The following is a 26,852-nucleotide window of genomic DNA, read 5'->3' as shown; positions in this document are numbered from 1 at the left end:
GGATGCATAGTTGCCTGACTTTTTAGATTTAAAATCAGTTGTAGAGACTGGTGTAATTCAGTAATATGTTTAGAAAGTACTGGGGAAAATAAAATTCAAGTAGTTAATTATCCATAACTGGGGAGGAGTATGGTGAGAATGGCAAAATTCTGTTCCACAGAAATACTGTTAAGGCTCATTTGGTAGGACTAGGGGTTTTCTGGGTTTTATTGCAGTAATTGTAGACATGAGAGACTGAATGATCCTTCAAGTTTATCTCCTCCTCAGTGCAGAACTGCTTTGTTAATTTTTCTAGCTTTTAGCCATTTTTTCTTAAAATTCTCAAACTCTTGGCCTTTTGCCATTTACTTCAAGTGAATACCTTCTGTTCTAACAGATCAATAGCATGATTTCACTGATATGCAACATACGTTTTCTTGTTATTAATTTCATTTTGCTTTCATTCCTTCACGAAATATAGTCCATTTGTTCTAACTCAATCAAACAAAAAGGATATCCATAATTGCAAACAGAGAAACTATCTGTACAGCCCTGATAAGTATAAAGCACAAATATTTAACTCACAACTTAGCTGTATTTTAAAGTAAGAATGCTGATGTCTTTTAAGGTAATTACAAAGTAAAAATGACAAACGAATTAATACCCAATACGAGCACCTTCTTGCAGGAAGCTGTAAGGTTGGAGTGCTCAGTGAAGTCAGCAGTGTAAATATTTGAAAATCTCTGACTGCTGTCTCATGATCAACAAAATTCTGTATCCCAAATTAGTTTCTGTTCAGGTAACCAAAATGACAATTGAGCTTATTAAAAAGAAAAGAAGTGCTCTAGAAAAACTTATTCTTCATTTAGTGCAAGAGAATAAATTTGATGACTTACTTGAGGCACTTCAAAGTGCTCTACCACCTTAGATTTCTGAAATACGACTGGTTTTGTATTGAACTTGATAAATCCATATGACCCTTTTGGATTAAGTAGTAGGAAATATGTTCTAATGTGGAAAAATTTATCTTGACACTAGGTGCTGTATTTTCTAGTCATCTGTTATACATAATTTTACTGTAACTCTTGTATCCATCTCCTTGAATATGGTCAAATATAGGCTGTTATTTTAAAACTCAGAAACTTTGAGTTGGAAGAGTGTTTTAAATGCTAAACTAAAATGGTTTACTCCAAAGTGCTGAACTAAAATGGTTTCCTTGGCTGAAGCCCCTGCACAATATCAGCTGCTAATAAAGTATGACCTGTCTTTACAGACCAAACTGGAAGAAGCCCTCAATTTAGCAATGGAGTTCCACAACTCGCTTCAAGATTTCATCAATTGGCTTACACAGGCTGAGCAAACTCTAACTGCAGCTTCTCGGCCAAGTCTTATCTTGGACACTGTCTTATTTCAAATTGATGAACACAAGGTATGTAAAGAAACAGATGTGTAATGTTTTTCTCCCACTCTGTGGAGATACTGTAACAATGTCCAAGTGAACCCTATAATGCTGGCACTCGGAGAAGCATTTAATTTGTTTTAAAATTGTATTTTATAGTCTTTCTCTCTACATCATTCTTTATCAGACTGTTTTTTTTCAATGTTTACCCAACACAGTATTCAGTAATTTTCACCCTTTTTTTTCCAAGGTTTTTGCCACAGAAGTGAACTCTCATCGAGATCAGATCATAGAGCTGGACAAAACTGGAACCCATTTGAAATATTTCAGCCAGAAACAGGATGTTGTCCTTATTAAGAATCTGCTGATTAGTGTACAGAGTCGATGGGAAAAAGTAGTCCAACGCTTAGTTGAAAGGGGAAGAGCTTTGGATGATGCAAGGAAAAGAGCCAAACAGGTAATGGGACAACAGCTGTTACACAGCTCTTTGAACTTAGTTATAATTGCATCCAGATTCTTGAGGAATATGATGCTTTAAAGCACTTACAAAGCAAGCCTGGTGTTAGTGTAACAGACAGTGTTGAGTTAGTGGAGCGATTTCTGTGATTCAATCCCAGAGCACTTCATTTTGGAGGTGAAAGCATTATTTTCAACCCAAGCAGTGACTTCTGTCTGCAGTACAGGATAGTCTGAAAAAAGGAAGTTACCGTATGGATTCCAGATGTGTATTAGTGCCATCTGTCCTCAAAAAGTAGTTTCACAATCAACCCTGTATATTTTAAAGAATGTGATGAACCTTTTTCACAAATGCATGGGGGAGTTCCTTAGTATTTTCTTCTTGGGTCTATGTTGTGTCCTGATTATACTCATCACTTATCACTCAGTCTCTTACATCAGTTACTAGACCAATATCTTCTGTGTGGTAAGATATCTCCATTTATTTCCTTATAAACCTGGAAAGGTTCTTTTTTAGGGGGAGGGGAGGGTGTTTGCAGAGTTTTCTTTACTTGGGAGCATTCTTGTTTTTTTTCCTTAGATACATGTTTCCCTCACTGAGGAACATAAATGATAAGATGCAAAATGTGTGAGAGGAACGTAATCTTAATCAAGTGTCAGTAGGAAGTTCTAGCTTCTTTCTATTCAGGGGAACATGATCATCCAAGATTTGGTGATGATCACAGCTGAACCACGTTCCAATGTTCACCACTACCACCACTCTGTTCACAGAGCAAGAAGTTCTCTGGGCAATGAATTAGCCCATAAACCAATCACACGTTTCTTATTTTCCTGCAGTTTCTCTTGTGCATTCACACACACAGCAGTTCTGCGATGAGATGGATTTCATCTCATTATGCATTTACAAAGCTAAATACAGTGTTATTAAGATGACAACTGTGTGTGTGGAGTGTGGAAGGAGTACTGAAGGCTACTGGTGTCAAGGCCTAATCAACAGCCCTGAACAACAGTGTCTTAGATGCCTTGAAAGGTTTCTGAACTGGTTTCTTTTGCCTCCATGTGTAGGCAGACCAGGCAAGAAGAATTTTTAAAGAGAGAGAGAAATGACCAGTTTAGAAAAATCAAAACCCAAAGGGATGACACTTTGTGAAAGCTGGTTGAATCTTTACTTTTTCCCTGCTGTCTTCCTTTCTTCCCTGAAGTGCTCTTTTTTTTGAAACAGGAAGGAAGATCAAAAACCTATTCCTTGCTCGTCAAGATAGCATTTGATATAATGGGAGCTTTTATGAGTGTTACAGGGAACGTCTTGGGCAGTCACCCAGACGGAAGTTTTCCCCAGTGATTTACTGCTATGGTCCCGTACAAGCAATAGCTAAGCCCCATTCTTTCTGTATTTACTATCCATTGCTAAAACTGTAGGAATCTAAATGACCAACACATCAACAGATGTTAGCAATATGTCTCTGACAGATACCTATGACATGTGCACATCATGTACATTAAAGGTTGTTAACTCACTTGGGGAAGGAAGGCGAAATACAGTGGGCACATGGTTGGACCAGTTCTGTTTGAGAGACCAGGGAGAAAAAACACATCAAATTTTCTCAAAGTTTGCCAGTCTTGGTTGGGGTTTAATGTTTTTGGACTGTTTCATGAACCAGTGAATTTTAAAGTCCGTGCAAATCTGACTTTTCTTTAGTTCCATGAAGCCTGGCATAAGCTTATGGAATGGCTGGAAGAGTCAGAGAAATCTCTGGACTCAGATCTTGAAATTGCAAATGACCCTGACAAAATAAAGATGCAGCTTGCACAGCACAAGGTGAGTCATGACATGCAAAATGCCCAGTGAAATGTAGGTAAGTCTTTCAGCCTTGTACTGTTCAATCAGCAAAGAAAGTAGATTTGTGGCCTCACTGCAATGGGGTTTTTATTCACATCAAATTAAATGATGGTGTTGTAACAGGGTGTGAATGAAAAGAACTTTTCACAGTACCTGATATGTGGGGGAGTGGTTAACAATGAAGAGGAAAGAATAATACGCTGCCATGGAAACTTTAAAAAACAAATTAATACTATTTCAGAATAGGGATCTCTGAAGAGGCTTTCTTTAAGTTCTTAAACCAAAAATTCACTGTCCGCTTATTTGGGTTGAGATTTTCCTTTTAATACTGCAGGACAAATTCAAAAGTGAAAAATAATCTTGTGTTTTGATTGGCAGTCACTTTTTATGTTGAGGAAATATTAATGAAATCCCGTAGAAAACACTGTGGCAGTATTAGAGCAAATACTGCTCCCATATTTCTCTTTAAGGGATTCAAAATTCTGAAACCAGCTTTTCAGAAATTCAGCTGTGAATATGTAAAAATCTCTCTCATTCACTTGGGTTTTCAAACTTGTAATGATAATGTAAAAGCTCTGTAATTCCATCAGACACAGAGCAATAGCAAAGACAGAAGTCTTTACTTCATTTTTACTTCTGTAAAATGCCTAGAATAATATATTATTGAGGATTAAGTGGATGAGTGGTAGAATCTTCAGAGATAGATTGTGTCTTAAGATTTCTCTTGGGGCAGTTTCATCAAACACTAGAATATTGAAAGAGCATTCATTTTTCTACATTTTGGCATAAATTTACTTTTTATGTCAGTTTTATTGTTCCCCATTTACTCCTATTTTTTCATATGTCACAATATCCTCTGGGGTTTGCATATCTAATTTTTTCTTTTCACTGTAGCTTCTGGTGATTGCTTTTACCTCTGACAAATTTTGTCATGTATATTAATGACTACATCAGTCTGCTTTATTTTTTTTATCATCTCTCAGGTTGCATGTCGTGTTGTTTATCAACCAGGAAAATATTCTCCTTTAATATAGCGAGAGCTGGCAGTTGGTCAAGCAGAAATACTTTTATCTCTGTCTGCTGTTAAAACTTTTAGATAAAACCTACATTAACATTCTGTTATGCCAACTCTGCAATTTCAGTTTGTTTCGGGATTGCTGCTGTTGCCAGAATTTGAAGTTAGTGATCTGAATTGGCAGGGGGGGATCTTGCTGTTAGGATAGTCTGACTCTTTCTAATCTTCTAATCCTTTCACTCCTCTCTTTTCTTTATCTATTCAAACTCCTCACAAGTATGGTCAATGCTGGGACTTTGCTTTGAGGTTTTCAGAACTTTCTACCTGTATTCTCATCCCATATTCAGAAATGTTAAACCTGATAAACTTGATATGTACTTTATACCTACAGCAGTATGTTTTATGAGACCAAGCTTCCTTGAATAGTTTGGCAGATTCATTACTTCTGTCACTGATATTTTTTCTTCATCTTCTTTCATGTAAAAAGCCTGCTTGAGTTGCTTGAATCTCATTAAGGAGTGGGATGAAATTGGTACAGGGAGATAAGGATTGAAACTGGTAATCTGGAGAAAAGATATAAATGTGTGTGAGAGAGGGAGTTCTGTGAACTTTGTGACTTTAAACTTCAAACACCACCCTCTCAAGAAATCAGCTCAATTGTTTTTTAATGAGTTGTCAAACCTCCCAACACTGCAATGTCCTTCCTTGTATTTTGAGTCTTTTCCTTCCACTCCCACATATACCCTGTGTCTGTCTTTGTCTTTTCAGTCCAGCCTTGAAGGTTTCCTTGCTCCATTTAGTTAAGGATTTTGCTATCCCAACTGAATGTGTGCTGTAAGCAATAATTTGGATTTGCTCTTTGCCAGTTGTTACTGCCAAAAAAAAAGTCCCTGAAGAAGAAAACCCAAGATAATATGTTTTCTCTCTCACTCATATCTAGCATGTTGCCAGGGACTTTTGGGGGTTATTTGTGGTCTGTTTATTAGAATTTTTTTCTCATTTTTAGGAGTCAGGAATGGAAAAACCCGCACTAGGTCACCCAAACCATTCCTGTGGTAATGCTGAGTGTTCTTACAGTACATTTATATGAACCTGGCTAATTTTATCTGTATGTGCCCATCTTCCTGAGAAGGAAGGTATCTAGCTGAAAAAAATCTCAGTGATTAACTTACCTGACTGTTCCTGGCAGCTTAAACCAAATCTACTCTGTTATACCTGAAGTCAAATGAAAGTAGATAAAGTTTACTCTCAAGGAATGAACTAACTGCAACCCTTTGCCATCTTTAAATCTGTTTTTCCTGTATTATCTTTCTGTGGCAGAAATTTAATTGTGATTCCTTGTGCAAATCTAGTAACATTCTCTGTGTAGTGTTAAGTAGTTAGTAGTTAAGTAGTTAACAAAACTCCTCAAATAAAAGAAACATAGACATGTTTGTATTGAAGGAGCTGTTACAAAAAATTGATTATTTTGAAAATTTTATTTATTTTTACTGTAGTCCTAACTTGACAATTATCTTTCTTCTTAAGTTTGTTTTCTTGTTTTATATGAGGAAAATGAAAGAATAGTAAGGAAATACTAAATTACAAAACAAATGTTGCTTTTTTGGTAACAAAAATGAAGAAAGAATATTTGATTCTGTATATAAGGGTTTTGTAAAGCAAACTTGTGATTTATTTTTTTTTCAACTGATTCCCTGCTAGCAATTCATGAAGGTGTGAAATAAAAAAATTTCAAGCATTGCTGCAATTTAAAAGCTGCCGTGTTGGGCTGGTGTTGTCTTTTGGCAGTGTTCCTTTATTTAATTATTTACTCTGTCAGTAATTTATTTCCTGTGTGGCATCAGATGAACTGTGTTTCTTGTGCTCTTTTGTGCCTGTGAAAAGATTCCAGAGGATCTGTGCAGGAGGAGCTGTCAGAGCTGGCAGGCAGACTCTGTCATTGTCATTGTCCAAAGTCCCGGGGCACAGAAACCTGCTTGTGATTTTGACTTCTAGCACAAATTGAGTTATCGGGATGTTACCTGGCTGCTGCATGTGCTTGGAGGTTTCCCAGCTTGTCCGTGTTGAGCTAAAACAGAATAACCTCTGTAGTTCTTGGGGAGCTCTACAAGTGGCTTGAAATCTTAGCTAGTAAGAATGCAGTGCAAAGAATGCTCAGTTAATGGCTCCCAAAGTAGCAGTTCTTTCACATCCTTCTGACTACCAGGCTGAAATTTGGGAATATTATGGTAGGACAGGAATCATTGCCCTCGCTGAAGGAGGGATTTTCCCAAAGTTGTTCCAGTAAGCATAGAGCTACATTTCCAAAGAAGGACAAAAGGCAGGGGTCTGCTAGTGTCAAGCCCCAGGTGTACTGTGGCACTAGAATAGAAATTTTGCAGTGAGTTTAAATTATTCTTGCAGCAACATTTACAATTTATATTGCAAATAGTATGTCAAAAACTAATTAACAATGGCCTTTAAACAGGTAATGATACATGTTTGGGGTTTTTTTCCCTATATATAGGAATTCCAGAAATCTCTTGGTGCCAAACATTCTGTGTATGATACCACCAATAGGACCGGACGTTCCTTGAAAGAGAAAACCACCTTGGCTGATGACAATTTGAAGCTTGATGATATGTTGAGTGAACTAAGAGATAAATGGGATACAATTTGTGGAAAGTCAGTGGAAAGGTAAATGAAACTCAACTAGTTACTAATCAAATAAGAAAAAGGCTTCTATTTTTGGGATTTTTTGGTAAAAATAGAACCAGAGTGGCTAGCTTGTCTGATAATTAAGAATGCCAAAGCAGTAAAATACTGCAAATGCATGCTTTCCTAATGGTATGGAAGAAGAGCAGGGGAGGAAGGGGAAGGAAGAGCCCTTTAAAAAGGGAAACTGATTTGAAGTTCTTTGGAGGTGCTGGTCAACAGCTGGCTGAACATGAGCCAACGTGTGCCCAGGTGGCCAAGAAGGCCAGTGGCATCCTGGCCTGTATCAGCAATAGTCTGTCCCACAGGACCAGGGCAGTGATTGTCCCCCTGTACTCAGCACTGGTGAGGCCACACCTCGAGTCCTGTGTCCAGGTCTGGGCCCCTCACTACAAGAAAGACATTGAGGGGCTTGAGTGAGTCCAGGAAAGAGCAACGAAGCTCATGAAGGGTCTGGAGCACGAGCCTGATGAGGAGTGGCTGAGGCAGCTGGGGGTGTTTAGCCTGGAGAAAAGGAGGCTTAGGGGAGACCTCTCTACAGCTGCCTGAAAGGAGGCTGTAGCCAGGTGAGATTGGTCTCTTCTCCCAGGCAGCAAATGACAGCATGAGAGGAAACTGCCTCAAATTGCACCAAGTGAGGTTTAGCTTGGATTTTAGGAAAAATTTATTCTCTGAAAGGGTTGTGAAGCATTGAAGAAGACTGCCCAAGGAAGTAGTTGAATCACTGTCCCTGAAAGTGTTCAAAAGGCATGTGGATGTAGCACTTGGGGACATGATTTAGTGGTGAACACAGTGGTGCTGGGATAGCAGTTGGACTCAATGACCGACCAGTCTTTTCCAACCTTAACACTTCTATAATTCTGTTATTTTATGCTGACACTGTTTTCCTAAAATGTATAAATGGTTTTTGTGTGTGTGTGTGTGTGTGTGGTTGTTTGGGGTTTTTTTTCCCCTTTCAGACAAAATAAACTGGAGGAAGCCCTGCTATTTTCGGGACAGTTTACTGATGCTCTGCAAGCTCTCATTGACTGGTTATACAAAATTGAACCTCAACTAGCAGAAGACCAGCCAGTACATGGAGACATTGATTTAGTAATGAACCTGATTGACAACCACAAGGTAGTTCCAAAAATAGTGGTTTTTAATTACTGGATTGCTCATAAATGTAACATTTTAATGTATCTTTATCTTTGACTAATCTGTAATTTTTAGAAATACGAATTAGTTTTGTAACACAAACGTAGTCAACAATAGAAAATGCTATAAAACATACTTGAAAGAGGACAACTCTTAGTGACTCATTGACACCAGTTAGCACTGAGATATTCTATTTGATTGTGCTACCCTGTGTATTTATCAATATCATGTCATAAATCACAGATATGCATTTGCGAATATGTGTCTAGGGCCAAGAGATGACAAAAATTATTTAACTGGAAAACTCTGGGGCAGACAGCTCTTTTTTAGTTTATCTGCTAACCAAATGTCCAGTGCACTTGTCATGACTACAGCCTTTCAGACCTGTGGGGCTGCTGTATATTTATTGAGAAAAGTAATTACAATGCTAAAGTTGTGCACAGATTTCAACTAGACCATGGCCCAGGAAGCTCACGTTGGAAACCTGCAGTATTTTCTTACTGAAGTGGTTTTGGACATGGGAACAAGTAGGACATGTTGGACTCTACCTCTGAACCCCAGTTTTGCAGTTCAGTATGTCAGAAGAAATGGCTGCTGAGGTTACTTGTATTGCAAAGGTGACACACCAGCAGAGCTCTGCAGCCTGGGAGGATTAGGAGGTGAAGGTCCTTCTGTGACTTTCAGTATCTCATGTCCACTGGAGATTTTGGGCCTCATAAAAAAAGTGTTTGGAAACAACGGTAGTCTGTAAAAATTAGCCTGCAATATGCTTCAGTTGCTTCTGAAATCCCACTGTCCATCCCAAGTAAGTTGCAGTCAGTGGCAGGGCACACTGTAATTATCTTCTTTTAAGATGACTTCCTTTAAGTAACTGGAGCTTGTTCCATCTGCTAATGTGAACATACTCCCACATAAATATATGAATAAGCAGGAAGAGCCACAACCTTACGGTTAGACCCCCAGATGGGGATTGTTTTGATGATTTTTAAACCCTCTCCTTGATTGCTAGCTTTTGATCTGATCTTTTCCTGCCACAGCAATCTTATGTGTTAATCACTGTGTCAGATCAATTGCTTTGATAAAGAATGGAAAGCCAGCAGTGGTAAGGAGAATAGATTTCCCCTGCATTGCACCAGAATGGATTCTTGGGATCTGTCTGACGTTTTCCTACCATATTCCAGTTTTATTATTATAGAAGAGAGTATTAATATCTTCCTATGGAATCTAACAAACAGAACCTGGGTGTTTTGCATCACCTAGATGGAGTTATTCTTGACAGAAATAAATCTGTGTTTTTATTTCTTTTTGTAACCAGTAGTTTTCTCTTGTTTTTTACATAAGTATGCCTTAATGAGTTAAACATTTCAAATATATTTGATGGTGTCTAGGTTTTCCAGAAGGAGCTGGGAAAAAGAACAAGCAGTGTCCAGGCTCTGAAGCGCTCTGCCAGGGAGCTGATAGAAGGCAGTCGTGATGACTCTTCCTGGGTCAAAGTCCAAATGCAGGAGCTAAGCACTCGCTGGGAGACAGTTTGTGCCCTGTCAGTATCCAAGCAAACACGACTGGAACAGGCTCTTCGGCAGGTAGAGGAATAATAATGTTGCTACATGTACTGTACGAGAAGCAGTGAAAATATCTTGCAGTTTAGTTGCCAGAAATTTAATTTCATTTTCACTTGATGTCATTCACTCTCATTTCATTTGAAAATACTCATTTACTTGCTCATGCATTGCTTACCTTGTCTATCCCTCTACCACAGCACATAAATAGTGCCTCTTAGCATTTATTATTACTGTTATTATTAGTCTCTACTACAAATGCAAAACAAATGTTTCAAAGACCTTACCATCTAAGGAAATCACTGAAGTTACAGACAAATATGAAGGATGATAAAGAACTATGCCCCTTTCACAAGAAGCAGGGGGTTGCAATCATATTTATGCTTTTTGTGCCCTACTAGAAAGAAGTAAATTTGGGTATTGAAAACTTCTTTACATTGGCACAATTACAATGCACAGTGAGGTGCTTTCAATTAAAAATAGAGTTGTGCTGAGTGCAGTCACGACCTAGAACAGTCTGTGTATGTCAGCATTATCTGGTACCCATCCCAAATAAATAGGTGTATCTGTATTATTTCCAAACCTGAGATAATATGGATGTACAGCTCTCTGAAGATATACTAGCTTGGATTGATGCTAGGATGGGGCTCCTGCAGTAGCAATGTATCCACTATGTATAATATTCCTGCTCTGCTTTGCTCAGCAGACACAATCCTGAACTTACCACAAACACTAATTTTGTCTGAACATGGCTGTACCCAAAGGTGAAGCTTCCTTGTTTTCTCTAGATACAAAAGAGTCACTCTCCAACAGGCTGTCAATCCATTTTGCTTAACTGGTGCTTTAGGCTGTGCAGACAATACGGTTCTCATCTCTCCAGCTGGTCCCTGAAAGCACCTCCCGTGTAATTTGTCAGTGTAAAAGCAGAACATTCTCAACTGAGCTGCAAATACACTATAAATTAGATGCCTAAAAGCATGAACAGGCTTTTAGGCTTCCTATAATTTTTTGGGAAGCATGAGCTGTTTTTACAGTTATGAACATGTAGTGCTGTGTATCATTGACTTTTTAATGGAAAGATAATGTGCCGGTACTGCTGGATGATTAATGATTCCAAATGTGGGCTCAATCTCCTTGTGTAAGCTGCAGTGTGCCGGTCAGGTCACCACATGAGTGACCATGACTTCTTGTATCTTAACAGGCAGAAGAATTCCACTCTGTTGTCCATGTCCTTTTGGAGTGGCTGGCAGAGGCAGAGCAGGCTCTTCGTTTCCACGGCGTCCTTCCAGATGATGAAGAGGCCTTGCGTACACTGATAGAGCAGCACAGGGTAAGCAAGAAAATGACCACGATCCTCTTCATTCTAATTGCTCTGATAGGTGGCAAAATTAGAGGAAAGGAGGCAGCAGAGTCTATCCCAGGTAGTTCTATCCAGCATCCAGTGTTGGGTTTTGCAACTCTTTCTGTAGAGAAACTAGAAATTTAATGTAGTTAACAGTTTGATGCCCAGACTAGTCTTGGGCTGTTGTTTGAGTCATTTTGGCTTATTAAGGAAATAATGGGCCTTTGGAAATTTGCTGTAAACATTTAGAGAGAGGTGCAAACCCCTCTGTGGGGTATGATGCCTGTAATTACCACACAAACTGCTACAGTAGCAAAAGTGTATCTGTCTCCTTAGCACCATTGACCAAACTGGCATATACCTTTCTTGCAAGGTCATTTGTAAATGTCAGCAGAATGATGTTGTCATGCATGAACCTTTTGTCATGGCGAAATGGTGTGCTGTCATACTTCACATGCATTGGCTACTGAAATACTGCACTGGCATAGGTACTGCAGATAGTAGATTACAGGCCATCAAACTAACTTTGCAGTAAGGAAATGGGAAAATGGCTAAGTAAGGATCATAGAGGTCAAATTTTCACTGTCCTAACAGGGGGCTGCAAACATGCACAGTTGAGCCTACACAAAACTTCTTGTAAATGCAGTAGTGATAATACCAAGGGTGTAGTGCCCACAGTGTTATAGAACAAATTATAAGTCCTGTATTTGTTCATCATTGCTCTGAAGAAAGTTATAGCAAAATTTATGAAATGGAGATTGGAAAAGCATCCTGTTTAAATTGAGTTTGATAATATTTTTATGCTGAGGAGTGCATGCAAGATGCAACTATTAAATGGCTCTTAACTAAGGAGTTTTCAAGGTACTTAGAATGCTGTTTTGAAAAAGTTTTCAGTTTTAACTTAGGGTCCTGGAAATTGGATGCCAGTCATAAGCTAGCAAATGTATGTATGCATCAAATGTATGTATACATCAGCATGTGCTGATGTAGCAACCTGACAATGTGTTGACTAATGTTGGCAGCAGCAACCTGATGCAATGACATTTGTCTTTTAGCTGCCTTTCCTCCACATGTGCTTCACCAGTTCCCTTTTATTTGATTTTTTTACTCTCCTGAATACAGAGAAAAGAGCTGAGTGAAATCTTAGGTCCACTGAAATAATTAGAAAATAGAAATTGAAATGTCTTCCTCTGCACTATAGATGGACTAGCAAAGTATTTCTGTACTAAGTTCAAAATTTGTGCTGCCAAAGCTGAAGCGTAACTTGGAACCCCAAAGCAAAGTTTGTCTCTGAGAAACCCTGTCCGGCTGAGAAGGATGATAGCTAGCACAACACAACCAGTCTTGGTGCTAGATGTGGCCATACTGTACTTAAATTTTTTTAGTAGGCTTTAGAAGGTGTTCTCCCAACCACATTTTCCTCTTCAAGGGCAAAGAATAGAAATAGAGAAACTGTTAAGCTAAGGAAGATTATGGCACTACAGTTTTTCTACTCTTGTTGAGCTTTTGACGGGGTACCCTTCCTTCTTGGACCAGGGTAAGAGAGCAGAGGAGGCTCCTGTTCTGCTAAGTTCTTTATTTCATAGTCTCATAGCTTTCTTGAAGGCAGAGTTCCAGGGGGTTACATGATAAGGCCAAGCAACAACAGCAAACCGCTTCTTCTTCTAATTCCAGTTTCTTCTGTTATTATTTTTTTGTTACAGAAGTGTGGATTATATTTGTTAACTGACCAGTAAGATTAACACACAATTCTAGTTTTCTTTTTCTTAACCTATCCTGGTCTAATTCTAACACTCGTAAGTCTTACACAAGTGTTACACATGTATTACACAGATTTGCATATACAGTTTCTATCAGTTCTTCTTGTTTATGTGAACACGCCATCTAAAATATGTGAACAGTACCATTCTATCTATATTTTGTCCTAAAGTAAAGAATTCTGTGAAAAGGTACCACTGCTGCAGCAAGAACTGTGTTTAAGGTCTCTGCTACAGCTTTTTAATGTTTAAGGCACTTAGCACATATTTCTACTAAAATTTAAAGATCTATATTTCTATTTCACTTCAGTGTGGCTTCATGTATCTTAGCTTATTCAAAGGTTTTAATTCAACCCCTGTGCTTTGGCTTTCCTCTGGGCCTGAGTCCAGAGAAGCTTTTACTCCAACATACTCTCACAATTTTTCTTGAGTAGGTCATATCTCCTTTTAAGCTTATAACATTAGTTTTCAAGAAGACAAAAAGAAAATAAGGGAAGAAGTAATATATATTATTTTTAAATACCATGTATGCATTATAAAGCTGCATATTAAAATAAAAATATATGACTGAAATTATTACATAAATATGAAATGTATCTTCCTTTTGTCACTGTGACTCATAAAATAGTTTTACTGCATTTGTATTCAACTACACGTAGAAATGCTTCTTCAGGACAATATTTTATCCAAATGGTCCATCTTTATGCCTATTTCTGATCTTTCTCTTCTTGAATATTGCACATGATTTAGTGAATTCTGCTATCTCAGAGAGATATCTGTCACTTGTCTGCCTGTCTAGGGACTGAGCTGCAGTGGGTTAATGCACTGCATTGCTCAATGAGAAGCATCCCATTTCCTCTCCTGTAAATGTGTCTGTACCACTGTTTTGCCACAGAGTTCAGTACAATTAGGGAGAGTTTAATACACTGTGAGTAGTGCGTCATAGCTTTAATTCTTGAAACGTTCTAGTACAGCTGGGCAGGGGAACACAATGGGGGTTTTTTGCCCATTTTCCACCTGACTCTGGCTTATTTTGGTAATCTCTCATTACAATCCAATTCAACCTTTCCAAATCCATGTTGAACTGAAATATTGTAAGGGTGCATGCGTTTTTGTGAAAGAAGGTGTGCTATTATGATTTGGGTCTTAAACTCTGGCAATAATTTAAGCTTAAATCAAAATCAGTTAGCAACAAATACATTTAAATGTAGAGCCTACATATTCCACAGTTCTAGAACAAGGTAGAAGAGATTATGTCTTTTACACTTTTATTTCATAATAACTTCATACTTACTTTATAAAGGCACAGGATAATGTCATCATGAGTTGATGAAGAACCTGCTTTTATGATGTTTTGGTGATTTTGGGTTGTCTAGGATTTGACTTGGCTCCTCTTTAATTTCATCTTTAATCCAAAATAGCCCTTTATGGCCAGAAAGAGGAAGAGTTAAGCTTTCAGAGATGTGGTTCCTTTTTGTAGCCTAATTAAAGATGTTAAAGTATAACAAAAATTTTCACTTGACACTGAGAGATATTAGCAGTTCCAGTTAAGGATGCTCACAAAGACACACAGACTTGCATAACATTTAGGCAGAAAAGTAAAACCATTGTAGTAGTGATGGTTAACCAAAAATAAAAGGGCAAGGAAAAAAAAAAAAAAAAGAAAGAAATGCAAGCTATAGAAAGCATGGGAAAAGTCCTCCTTCCAGTTGTCTTTTTTTTTGTTGTTGTTTCTGCCTCACATCCAGTTCTGGTCCTGCCATCATAGGAATACCAGTGACTATCAGCTTGGGTGCCTAAAGCTGTAAACATCCTTTTGCTTTTATGAGATTTTTCCCACATGCTGTGTCTTTCCCCCTCAGCTGCTGAGTTGTCACATTTGTGTTAGTTTAGTATAGCTGCTCCTGAACTCTGTCATCTTGTCTGAGCATGTAATTATAGTTGGACATTTCCAGCCTCTGGTAGGAGCTTGATAGTTTATTATGAAGAAGTACTGTAACTGACAAACCAAGTCGTTGAAATAATACCAATAGTGATTCTAACCATCATATATCTGGTTTACAGCACTTCCAAATGCTGTGATTTTCCTTTGTTTCTTTATGAAGGGCATGCATCTTTAGAGCATGGGGCTTTTAAGGAGCAGCAAGCTTGGGATAAGGTTTTAGGGCTTTGTTTTAGTACTTTATGTGGAATAGGCTTTTAAAACACTTTTAAGCTTTTCTCATACAAGTCAAACTTGTCTCTTGCAAGTTGGATCTGCTTGATCAGTCAAAAGGCTCATGACCTTCCAGATTATGCACTCAGATTTCTCTTGCAAGTTTTGTCAGCATCTAATTAAAGTTATTACCTCTGTTTTAGGAATTTATGAAGAAACTGGAAGAGAAAAAGGCAGAACTGAATAAAGCAACAGGTATGGGAGAAGCTATTCTGGCTATCTGCCACCCAGACTCCATCACCACCATTAAGCACTGGATAACAATCATCAGAGCCAGGTTTGAAGAGGTCAGTATATGTTGAACCATCTTCATTGCAGCAGTCCATCTTTAATTAGAACATGGCTGACAAGTAATGTGGTAGTTACACTGTGAGGAAGTGATCCAGCTGTTGAGAACTAAACATTTAAAATACCCATGGTGATGGAGGTGAATACTGTGCTTCCCTTAGCTTTATTTCAAAACTTACAGGGCTTTAAGAGCTAAAGCAGATGGTCAAGCTTCTTTGTTTGCATGTATTAAAGGAAATACTGTCTGACACTTCCCAAGTGAGGAAAGCCAATAGTTTCTAGGGAGAAATTGAGAAGTTACAAAGGAAAGAAAATACAGGGCAAATGTAAAGGATTCTGATTACATTGGAGAGGATTTCAGTCCAACATATTTTAAATCTAGGATATCTAAATTATTTAAGTGGCTACAGGTAGGTTATACTCTCAGCTGTTAAGGTGATATTTTCTGTTTTATATTAAGCTTGAAAAACAAAATCCTGGTGATAGCAAAGTATGGCTTCAGGAGTGCCCAGGAGAACTGACACCAAATCCTGTGTGATTCACTAACTCACACATATTGTTAAAATTCTTATTATATTGCCTGAATGTGCTAATTACTGTGTTTAGCAGTGCCTGGTCCTGAATACCTGTGGAAGAAATGTGTTGAACTAGGAATTGTAGTGACCTAGCTATTGTTAGTGATCAGCCACTACGTTTAACAGCTTTGATATTCAAACATCAGTAGGCCTAAGAAGTAGCTCTGGGTTTACAGTTAGCAGAGCAATTTTAAATACATTGTTAAGAATTTCAGATGTGCACATACTCACATACTGGTTTCTTTGTCAAGGTCTTAGCATGGGCTAAACAACATCAACAGAGACTGGCAGGAGCTCTGGCTGCACTTATTGCTAACCAGGAACTGCTGGAAGCCTTGCTGTCCTGGTTGCAGTGGGCAGAGACTACACTAACTGAAAAAGATAAGGAGGTTATCCCCCAGGAGATTGAGGAAGTTAAAGCGCTTATAGCCGAACATCAGGTAAGGATTATTAAGTGACATGTGTCACTCACGTGGGGCTCACATCTCAGCTAGGCTTCGTGACCAAGTGTGAATCTCCTTTGCTATTTTTTCTTATAATGATTGAATACAAGCAAGGATAATACTAGGAATGAAAGAAGACCCACATGAAATGTATGATAGTGCTGCCACCTTATAAATAACGTTGCAGTGTGGCTTTACTGATTGGATTTCAAAAACAGGTTTATGAAGTGCCAGAGGGAGCTGCTGGTGTAGGCAGTGCTCATAGACTTACCCCAGTTTACACAACAGAGCTGGCTCGCTTCTGTGAAATGCAGTTTGGACAGCAAGATCTTGGAGGCAGAATTCTGTTATATATCACCTCACCGTATACAGTTAATAAAGGAATTTGACAGATTGGTTTTTAGATTTAGCCTTCTTTCAACAGCCAGGCCATAGTGATCTTAAAAGCTTATACTGCTGATTTTTCTTATCTACAAAACATTTATCTGTGTTTATTTTGTGAGGCTGGCATTATAAGTATCTTTCTGTGCCTTTCTTTTAACTTTGGTGTTTTGCTATTGTGTGCATTTTTCATTCCCGTGGTTACTTTTGTGTATTGTTAATTAAGATCACCTCTATCTGATTGCAGACATTCATGGAAGAAATGACCAGAAAACAGCCTGATGTGGATAAAGTTACAAAGACCTATAAAAGGAAAGCACTTGAACCCTCTCCAGTACAATCTCATATTCCTGTCCTTGATAAGGGGAGAGCAGGAAGTAAGTAACAGCGTGTTTTGGGGTGTGTCACACATACCATTGCTCTATCTATAAAGTTTACAGATTGCTAATAATCTAATAAGTTTGATTAACTTCTAGTGAAACTGTAAAATTCTCTTGGCTGACTTTTCTAATGACTTCTCATTTTTTATTCATTTTGAAGAAATTTCTAAGAGCGGACAAGTATTTTTACATTTTGTCCTAATCTTCATGAATAGCTGTTTTTAAAGTGTGAAGCCTTTCCTGTGCCCTTAAACTTCCAAGAGCAAGTACATGCGGAGTCTTTGCAAATCTACCATTATCTGAAAGTGCAAATAACTTCACATAAAGATACAGAGACAAAATTGTGCTCTTACTGTCTATAAAATTGTATTAATCCAATTAGAAGTGTATTCAGTGGAGTTGAATGGAAAGTGAATCATCAGGTGCGGAAATTGCTTTTTGTATTTTTAGATATACTTACCCATTGTATTTTATACTTGCCCATACATGGAGCCTGCTTCTAAAATGAGGTTGTTTACTTTGCAACTCTGAGAGATTAACGAAGATTTAATTTAAACTGTGTGGTTTGACTTGTGGAACCCTCACTAGCTGCTCTGGCTAGATAAAAGAGACTGTAACCACCACTGGGTTGTTCCCCAGGAATGATAAAAAAAAAGAAAAAAAAAAAAAATCATCCCATTATATAGAATCATCTTGGGGTATGGGTATGATCTCCTTATTTGAGACAGGAAGGAATAATTTTAGGAAGGTCAAGTGCATTTCTTGTAAACGTTTGTTTTGTTTGAGCTGGGTGAGACCTGTGCATTTTATCATGTTTTAACAGGAAAGCGTTCCCCAACACCAGGCATTTATCCATCAGCAGCCCAGGCACAAATTGAAACCAAGAATCCACGGGTAAACCTTTTAGTCAGCAAATGGCAACAAGTCTGGCTTCTGGCCCTGGAAAGAAGAAGAAAACTTAATGATGCTTTGGACAGACTTGAAGAGGTCAGAAAAGCACTGTACAGAATAGACATACTTTTTGCATAATTTTCTTTACCCTGGATTAAATTGCCAATACTGTAAACAACTTCCATATTATATTGTATGACACAGCTAACTGAAAACACTGTGGTACATGTGCTTTAATGTGCTGTAAAAGCTGTCATCCTCACTTTAAATGAGGAGAGTTGAGATATTTAAAATGCTTGCATAGGTCCTCAAAGAATCAATTATTCAACAAAATGCAGATGGTATCTATCTCATTGATGTTCTAGATTGATGGATTTCAGCTGAAAAAATGTTCTTTCTGTTTTTATTTAAGCTGAGAGAATTTGCCAACTTTGATTTTGATATCTGGAGGAAAAAATACATGCGATGGATGAACCATAAGAAGTCTCGTGTGATGGACTTCTTTAGAAGGATTGATAAAGATCAGGATGGAAAGATTACAAGACAGGAGTTTATCGATGGAATTCTTTCTTCAAGTAAGTTTTAAAATTAACGTAGTGTTGAACTTAGAACAAACATCTCATGAAGTCATCTCGTCTAGATAGTCTACACTATACAGTTTATTATGTTAGAAGGTCACAGATTTCCTTTTTGAATTTATTAAGTATTACTTTATAATTATTTTACTTGAAAATATTTCTAGATTCTAGAAACTCTTTCCAGTTATTTTACATTGTGAATCGGGTTACAAATGTCACATTTATATTATTACCTAATTAGTAGTTTGATGGTTTACTGAACTCAGATTGTCATTCTTATAGTGTACTAGCTACTTCAACAATTACTTTTTGACTGATTACTCTTAATAGTAAAAAGCACCTTATATAACCTACAGATGATTTTCAAGATCAGTTCATAGGACCATATGATTTTTATTAAAGAACTTACATGGAATAGTCTCAATTATAGAAGGAAACTGTGTAATTTTTGAAACCGGTGTTTCGATGAGCCATGACAATATTCATATACCTGTATAATAAGGCTTAAAATGCTGAGCAATCGAACTAGGAAAGGAATTTTCCTAGCTCTCCTGATGGATTGGTATTCCTTAGGTGTGCACAGTTGGTGGTAATGTAAGTCTTCCACAACATGTATGTGATCATGTTTCCTTTTAGGAGCAGACTCATAACAGATAAGGGCCTAATACTTAAAATAATCTTTTATCTTCAAATCATGGAGACTTTTGCTTTGAACAGTAATGATTCAGAATTGGGCTGCTCCTAGTATTTAATTTTAGTGTTGCTCAGTAGGAGAATATTGTACTGTGTATATTTCCCCCCTACTTGAGGAAATAGAGTAAAAGATCACTATATGTGAATATTGCTGTTTTGCTTGAATTAACAAAAATTTATTAAAAAAACCTGATACCACCAAGAGGTTAAATAGTTTACTCTTTTAATGCAGTTGGTATCAATTTATTATGACTGCCAAACACTCCTGATATAATCCCTGTTCATCACCTTGACATTTTCTTTGACTATTTAATCAAGAAATCTCTGTGTGGGTTAATACTCTGCATTGTGAACTTGGTCTAAAGAAGGACTTCATGGAACACCATGCATAGATCTACATTGGGAAGGCTTTGCATTCCAGATTTAATTAGCAGTGAAATGCTTGCTTGACATCTCCTCACTATTTTGTTAGTGTTTTATACACTTTGAAGGTCAAAATGTTTACCCTCCCCCCAACATATCTTACAGTTTATTCTGTGCCCTTGCTTTTGTGTCTGTCTTCAAGCCACACTATGGTGCTCATTTTATCCAATATCTGGGTAACTCCGGAGATCTGGATTGGTTTTTTTTCAGAAAGATTCCTTCACTTGTTTGAATGTCCTTATTTTTTTGATAAGCACTATCTGTCACCAAATGCCTAATCACCTTTTAATATTTGTGATAAAGCCTCTCATTGTAATGGGATTGAAAAGCCAAAAAATTTAACTTGTGTTGTTGTCTTTGTCCTGCAGAATTCCCTACAAGCCGACTTGAAATGAGTGCTGTTGCAGACATTTTTGATAGAGATGGTGATGGATATATTGACTATTATGAATTTGTAGCAGCTCTTCATCCAAACAAGGATGCATACAAGCCTCTCACAGATGCTGACAAAATTGAAGATGAGGTATATTTTCTGCTTTCTTAGGTTGCATTCTGTTCTCCTGGAGTAACTTTTTACAAGAATTCGTTTTGTTTTCGCTCCTATGTAATTTGAAGTTTACTAGGCACATAAATCTTTAGAAATGTGGTATTTACAGTAATTGTCCTGTTGTGGTTTTTTGCAGGTTACAAGGCAGGTAGCGAAATGTAAATGTGCGAAACGGTTTCAAGTGGAACAGATTGGGGATAACAAGTACAGGGTAAGTCTTTTAAGGACCTCAGTTCTCTCAGCTGTCTTCATATGACTCGGTTTACACAAGGAATTAGGCTATATGAATTCACAAAAATCTTGAATGACAATTATACATTTTCTTTAAGATTGTCAAAATTTTTTATGTCTTGTTAGAACATATAGACTAAAAATATGGAAAATTCCTGCTGCTTCTCTTTCTTTTCACTTAAACTACTGAAGCTGTTTTCAATCAGGAATTTTTAAAAGCTAACTGCACACATCCATACACATGCATACGTACAATGTCTCCTCAAAAGCCGGTCTTTTTGCTTGGATACTTTAACTGTTTAAACTATAGCTGATTTTCTATTAGTTTCATAAAAACAGTGACTGATATTTTCTTGTGGTATTTGTGTTGTACTTCAACAATCTTTTAACAAAGTGTATTCAATCATTTTTACACTCTTTTGTCATTTTATTGGAACACGCATACTTCTGAAGTATAAGCGAAGTGTTAGATAGCTGCAGAATGATTTTAGATCTCAGAAAAATAAATATCACACAGTAGAGAAAGATCTGCTACCCCTGGATTCAATAACCAGAACAATTTCAGGTAAAATATGCAATATTTGGCTAAGAGCGATTAATAAGTACTTGTAGATTTTAAGAGACCACAGAAACAGCAATGGGAAGGAAATGAAGGCCTTGAATATTTTCCAATATTCAGTCTCTGGATGTCTGGCTACCTGCTCATGTCTCAAGTAGATACCTTATTTAGAATGTCTAATGTGTTAGTTTGCATGTGTTCTAGAGTCATGTAGAGAATTTCCTGTAAACTAATCGTGTCTTTCTTCCATTTTTCATTTCTTATCAGTTCTTCCTGGGAAATCAGGTATAAACCAGTGGAATGTGTTATGAAGTTTCTTTTTTCCCTTTTTTTTTTTTTTTTTTCCCCCCTTTTCTAACGCATAGTGATTTAAGCTTGTAATGATCAGTCTTCTTGCCATCCTTTCATTTTCAGCTAATTCATTGCTGGTCAGCTGTGGTATTTCTTTAAATGCTATGGAGCATTCCTTGTCTCAGGATCCCTCCTCTACAATCCCTCACCTGCTTTCTTTGGCCATTTTCCTTGTAAAGGATATTACTTTTAAAGGAACCAGATAATAGTCAGCAGCAATTCCCATAGCAAAAAAATCTTGAGCATTTAAACTGCAGTTGTAGAGATTACGATTATCTAATCAATTTTGAGTTTTATAGTCGAATCCTTCAAAATTCTGTTATATCTTTTTAGGCCATTCGATTAAGGGCTAATCATGGTAAACAGACCCCAGTGTCGTATCACTTACTTATTGCAAATTGCACAAAATATACTTTCATCTTTGCAAAAAAGGGTACAATCTCTACACAATCAAGCAGACTGATTAAAAACCTAGCTGATTGTTATTATTTTATGTACTAAGGCAGTGAATCATTAAATATGTATTTTGGAAATAGGCAAAATAAAGTTGCTGTTCCCATTTAGGCTAATCTCTCTCCCAAAGTGTTTTCAAGGATCTATGGCAAGTCTATAATGTATCGGAGCTGTGTTTAAGAATACCTTGTGTCAGCTGGGTCACTGGTGAGTCCTCCCTCAGGAGGAAACACTACCCAGCCCTTACTCCTGTGCTACACACTGATACACAGCTTCCTGAAGTGCTAAATTGTATCTGCCCCATAAGAATGGAAACACCTTATGCACACCAGATATCAGATACTCTTACTGTCTTATGCTTTTAAAAAGGCAATAACAGATGTAATCCATTCTGGACACACTGGTGTTAACAGCAATAGCCATTTTAAATCTCAAGATATTGAAAATGTGGGTGCACTCTTGTTTACTAGCAGAGACTATTGAAGTGTAGAAGAAAGTGCAGAGCAGTGGATAATCTTGCCACATGCCTCAAGCAATATATCTAAGCAATAATTTAAAATATTTTCCACATATAGAACAAGTCTCTTTTTGAAAGAACTGTTTGAAATTATGTTAATCCTCTTATCTGTCATCTGTACTCTCAGATCTGGGAAACATAAAGCGTTTCTCGAGAGCATCTAATTCTTACTGATGCAGAACGGCACCTACAGGCTATTGTTAAGAAGCGGCCTTTTTGTAGCTTAAACTCCCTTATGCTTTTACCTCTGGTTATTTTAAACAGTGTTAAAAACTGTTTAAAGAAAGTTGGTATCCAGGCTATTTTAGGAAGGAAATCAACTGAGTTACCATGAGAAGAAATGCCATGATAGATACTATTGTATTACTGTGTGACTTTCCAGCCCCACTTTCTGAATTAACCGCAGCTAGGTGGGCAGTTTCCACAGCGCACTGTATTTGACCCTTGGTGTGCTTGCCTGATGGGGTCTAACTGACTAATTAGTCTGGGACAGGGAAAAAAATAAAGAAAAGAAGGAAGATACTATCTTCAGAATTGCTAGAAAAAATTTTTGGTTGGAACAAGCCAATGAAAATAAACAGCATCAATTTGAATGCCATTTTTAAAAAAACTTTGATCTATATATATATAAAATGGTTGTTTGTTTGGCACATATTGAATGCATTATTAAAAAGTCCTTACAATAATGCTCATGTGAATGTTCTTACTTATAACAAATACAATTTATTATTGAATTAAGAAGCAAGCTTTTCTTTTATTTGGTTCCTAAAAGTAATATTCCTTTAAACTTATTCTCTCTTCTTGGCTTGAGTAGTTCCAAACAACTGAAGTCATCTAACAAGTAGGGAGCACGTTTGTTGTGTGGTTTGTTCAGTCCCCTCACTGGAGCAAGTAGGTACAGTTGAATTATGGCCAGCCTTCTCTAAGGGTCAGAGATTCTCCCAAAGAGGTGCATTCGACTCCCATTGGTTTGAGTGAGTGCTCTGCATGTTTCTGTGAGTGCACTGCACTTGGCCTGGTGATCTGGTGTCAAAATACTTTAGTACTGCTTTCTAAAAAGTACTGAATTCTTCTGGTTAGTTTTCTTGCGATTGTGAGGTCAACATTTTGGTCCTGCTTTCTTTGATCGGAATTTGAGTGAAGGTACCGCGTACAGGTCTTGTTACACAGGTTCCAAGAGCGAAATATACATTAGGCGTGGCCATCAGCCCAAAGGAAGAATGGACTCATAAAGGATCTTAGTCTGAAGCAGATTGTTGTGCATCTCTGAACTGTGAAGAACCTTGATGTGTAGACACAGGAATGACAAACATAATGATAGTTATTAATCATTCATTGCTTCTTTAATGTTCCCTTCCCCACACGCACCTTGCTATAGGGAAACAGTGTCAGCACAGTAGTGCTATACCTGAAAATATTCCCATAGATGAATCAATTGATAGAACTGTGCAACACTCATAGCACATTGAATTTCCAGACCATATACTGATTGTGTGAAGCCATGCTGCCTTCCTTTCGGCTGACAACATTAAAAATCAAGACTGTTGCAGACGAGTGTTTGCTTAAGATTTTACCAGTGAAATAATGCAAATAGGTCTTCATTAATTTGTACAAAAGCAGACTGTAACCAATTAAATAATGTACTACTAATTTTGCTTCCTTTATGTCCTCAGACATTTGAGAATCAAGCATAAAATTAAACCTGAGTTTCTTTCTTACCATCTTGCCATCTTCTTTTGATTAATGCAGTGCCATCTGATTTGAAATCTTAACAGCTTTAATAATCTGCATAAATAAATTGATTTTTTTAGCATTTACTAATAATTAAATATCAAAATAAACTTTTTAAAATGTCTGATTTTTTTAAACTTATCAGTGTTGAACTGCATCTGAATGACTGAGAACCTCAGACTGTCATTTGATTTTTATTCCAGTTTGGTGACTCTCAACAACTGCGCCTCGTTCGTATCCTAAGAAGTACGGTCATGGTCCGTGTTGGAGGTGGCTGGATGGCACTTGATGAGTTCTTAGTGAAAAATGATCCTTGCCGTGGTATGTATCAGAACTGTTAAAGACTTGCAGCATATTATTTGGATGCAGTCACCATTCATTGTCTCAAGATGAGATTGATTTGCATAAAATAACCAGTTGTTGTAAACATCATCTCACTAAATGTCACGTTTTTGTAAACTTGAAATCACATGGTTGAGATCCTCTTCAGTTGCACTGATGTATGTCTGGAATAACTGTGGTGTCTTCTGCACAGTTCCTTCAGTGTTATAGTGGTGTAAGTAAGAACTGAACTTAGCCCAGATAGAGTTTATGGCACGTAAGCAGCTTGTATGACTTGGCAGAAATAGCACACAGAAATGTCCAATAAAACCATCTCAGCAACACAATAAATCAAAATAAGGCAGTTGAATTGATGAGTAACACCACCATCACAAAAAACCCTGGGCAGTGACTGTTCCCAGTCTTTCAGTCTCTATAATCTTGTCTTTTGCTTGGCATCTTCCCCAGAAGCACTTTGTAGAGCCCTGAGCCTTATACAAAGCAAGTGGAAAATGTTCTGGTCTGGAGGAGGCTGTGCTCCGGGGGAGCAGGGAGTGCTCAGTCACTGAGCCCTCCAGGGCATTGCATCAGTTGTGCGGTGTTCTCAGTACACAGCAATGGAAAGCCCACTTCTGCGGTGAGATGGTAGCCTCTGCCTGGCACTGTTCTTGGAGAAACAGTTGGAGAGGAGCCATTTGGGAAGGGAGTGGGAGATACACAAGTCAAATAGCAGCCAGAGTAGTAAAACTGCAGGAAGATTATAATGTTCACTATCTTTACAGTGACCTGATGTTCTGTAGCTCGGTAATACTACCCTGTTACCTAGCAGCATAAAATATACTGCATTTTCACTTCTTAAGAGTTCTGTAGAATATAGTAATAATCATCCTCATCAATATTGTAATAGCATGAGAACAGCACAGAGAGGTTCAGGAGAGGCAAGCGACCTAGTGAAGACAGTGATATTGGCTGTCCTGTGGACCTTACTCCAATGTCAGCCTTCTCACGCAGCTTCTACTTTGGGACAAGTTTCTAAACAGCTTGATACAGACCTTGAGAGGGTGGAGACATTGTATTTGTAGCAGCTGTCATGCTAAGTAAGGGATGTTAAATCCAAAAAGAAGCTACCACAAAATCCTGTTAAATTCAAAAAGAACAAAACCCTGTAAGGATTTGCAGTGTGTCACTAAGGCCTAGAAACCTTTGTCTATGGGCTTAAAAGGTACCCATAAAACTTCTTATCGTAGTATCATAAAACTGATGTCATAATCTTATGATGACATATGTGACTTTTTTAGCAGGGTTAAAAATAGTCCTTTTGCTTACCAATGTATTGCATATATTGTTTATTAAATGTAAGGGTTATATTATATTTATTGGTGTTACTACAGGTCTACCTAAAATTTAACACCTGATTTTGCACTACAGAAAAGTCATTTATGCCTGCAGAGTCATACTTCTTTTATTGCTTTCTACTTCTATTGCTCAGAAGTGCAGGGTAGTAGAAAATAAAATGTGCCTCAGAAGGTCTAGCTTCATTGAAGGGTTAACTTGGTTAATTCTGTTATATACCAAACATTTTTCTTAGGCCTGTTGATGGGTAGACTGTTACAATTCATTCCTAGGTTGACTGAGAGATACAATACTTAATAACTGTCCAATTAATTTATTGGAATTCCTTATTACAGTCCTCAGTATTGTCTATAGTACTTTATCCCTTTTTCTTGGGTATGTGTGAGCAGATGTCAACACAGTGGCTCTAAAGAATACTGTTCTCTGTCAAATCAGCATCACTGGACGTTGTCCATGGGTACCTAATCCTTGTCTGGTTGAAGTCAGTGAAGCAGGTTCAAACGTTTCCTACACCACTTCACCTAGCAAATTTGCATTTCCACCAAGTGCTCCTCATGTATTCAGATAAATCACATTGCAAAGAACTGTTGTCATAAACAGCTTTAAAAGTATTGCACCTAGTCATATAAAATCACTTTAGCTTATATTACTTCTTTATGTCAGCAGATAAATACTGTTGTTACACAGGTGTACTTGGGACTGTAGCCGAGTCTGTCCCAATGCCATTTCTTTTTTGCCTAGGAG

At 37.6% G+C, this 26,852-nt stretch overlaps 1 protein-coding gene across 20 annotated transcripts in view; it reads left to right on the top strand.

Annotated features, from left to right (window-relative positions):
• The window catches only part of DST (dystonin), a 299,250-nt gene that overhangs the window by 265,228 nt on the left and 7,170 nt on the right, over positions 1–26,852 (top strand). For 18 of the 20 annotated variants that reach the window (XM_048296861.1, XM_048296860.1, XM_048296879.1 and 15 more), the window contains 16 exons: positions 1,253–1,408; positions 1,629–1,835; positions 3,534–3,653; positions 7,196–7,365; positions 8,343–8,502; positions 9,909–10,103; positions 11,281–11,409; positions 15,537–15,680; positions 16,508–16,696; positions 17,328–17,457; positions 18,284–18,447; positions 18,764–18,926; positions 20,414–20,568; positions 20,729–20,803; positions 21,650–21,667; positions 24,638–24,755. In XM_048296861.1, the coding sequence (XP_048152818.1) occupies positions 1,253–1,408; positions 1,629–1,835; positions 3,534–3,653; positions 7,196–7,365; positions 8,343–8,502; positions 9,909–10,103; positions 11,281–11,409; positions 15,537–15,680; positions 16,508–16,696; positions 17,328–17,457; positions 18,284–18,447; positions 18,764–18,926; positions 20,414–20,568; positions 20,729–20,803; positions 21,650–21,667; positions 24,638–24,755 (2,293 nt within the window). The remainder of the gene's footprint in view (positions 1–1,252; positions 1,409–1,628; positions 1,836–3,533; positions 3,654–7,195; positions 7,366–8,342; positions 8,503–9,908; positions 10,104–11,280; positions 11,410–15,536; positions 15,681–16,507; positions 16,697–17,327; positions 17,458–18,283; positions 18,448–18,763; positions 18,927–20,413; positions 20,569–20,728; positions 20,804–21,649; positions 21,668–24,637; positions 24,756–26,852) is intronic. The other 2 variants (XM_048296883.1, XM_048296874.1) reach the window with 1 other exon arrangement.

Source organism: Corvus hawaiiensis, chromosome 3 (genome assembly GCF_020740725.1).
Source record: "Corvus hawaiiensis isolate bCorHaw1 chromosome 3, bCorHaw1.pri.cur, whole genome shotgun sequence".
Taxonomy (NCBI): Eukaryota; Metazoa; Chordata; class Aves; order Passeriformes; family Corvidae; genus Corvus; species Corvus hawaiiensis.
Note: the sequence above shows the minus strand (reverse complement) of the source record. Positions and strands in the feature narration are given on the sequence as shown.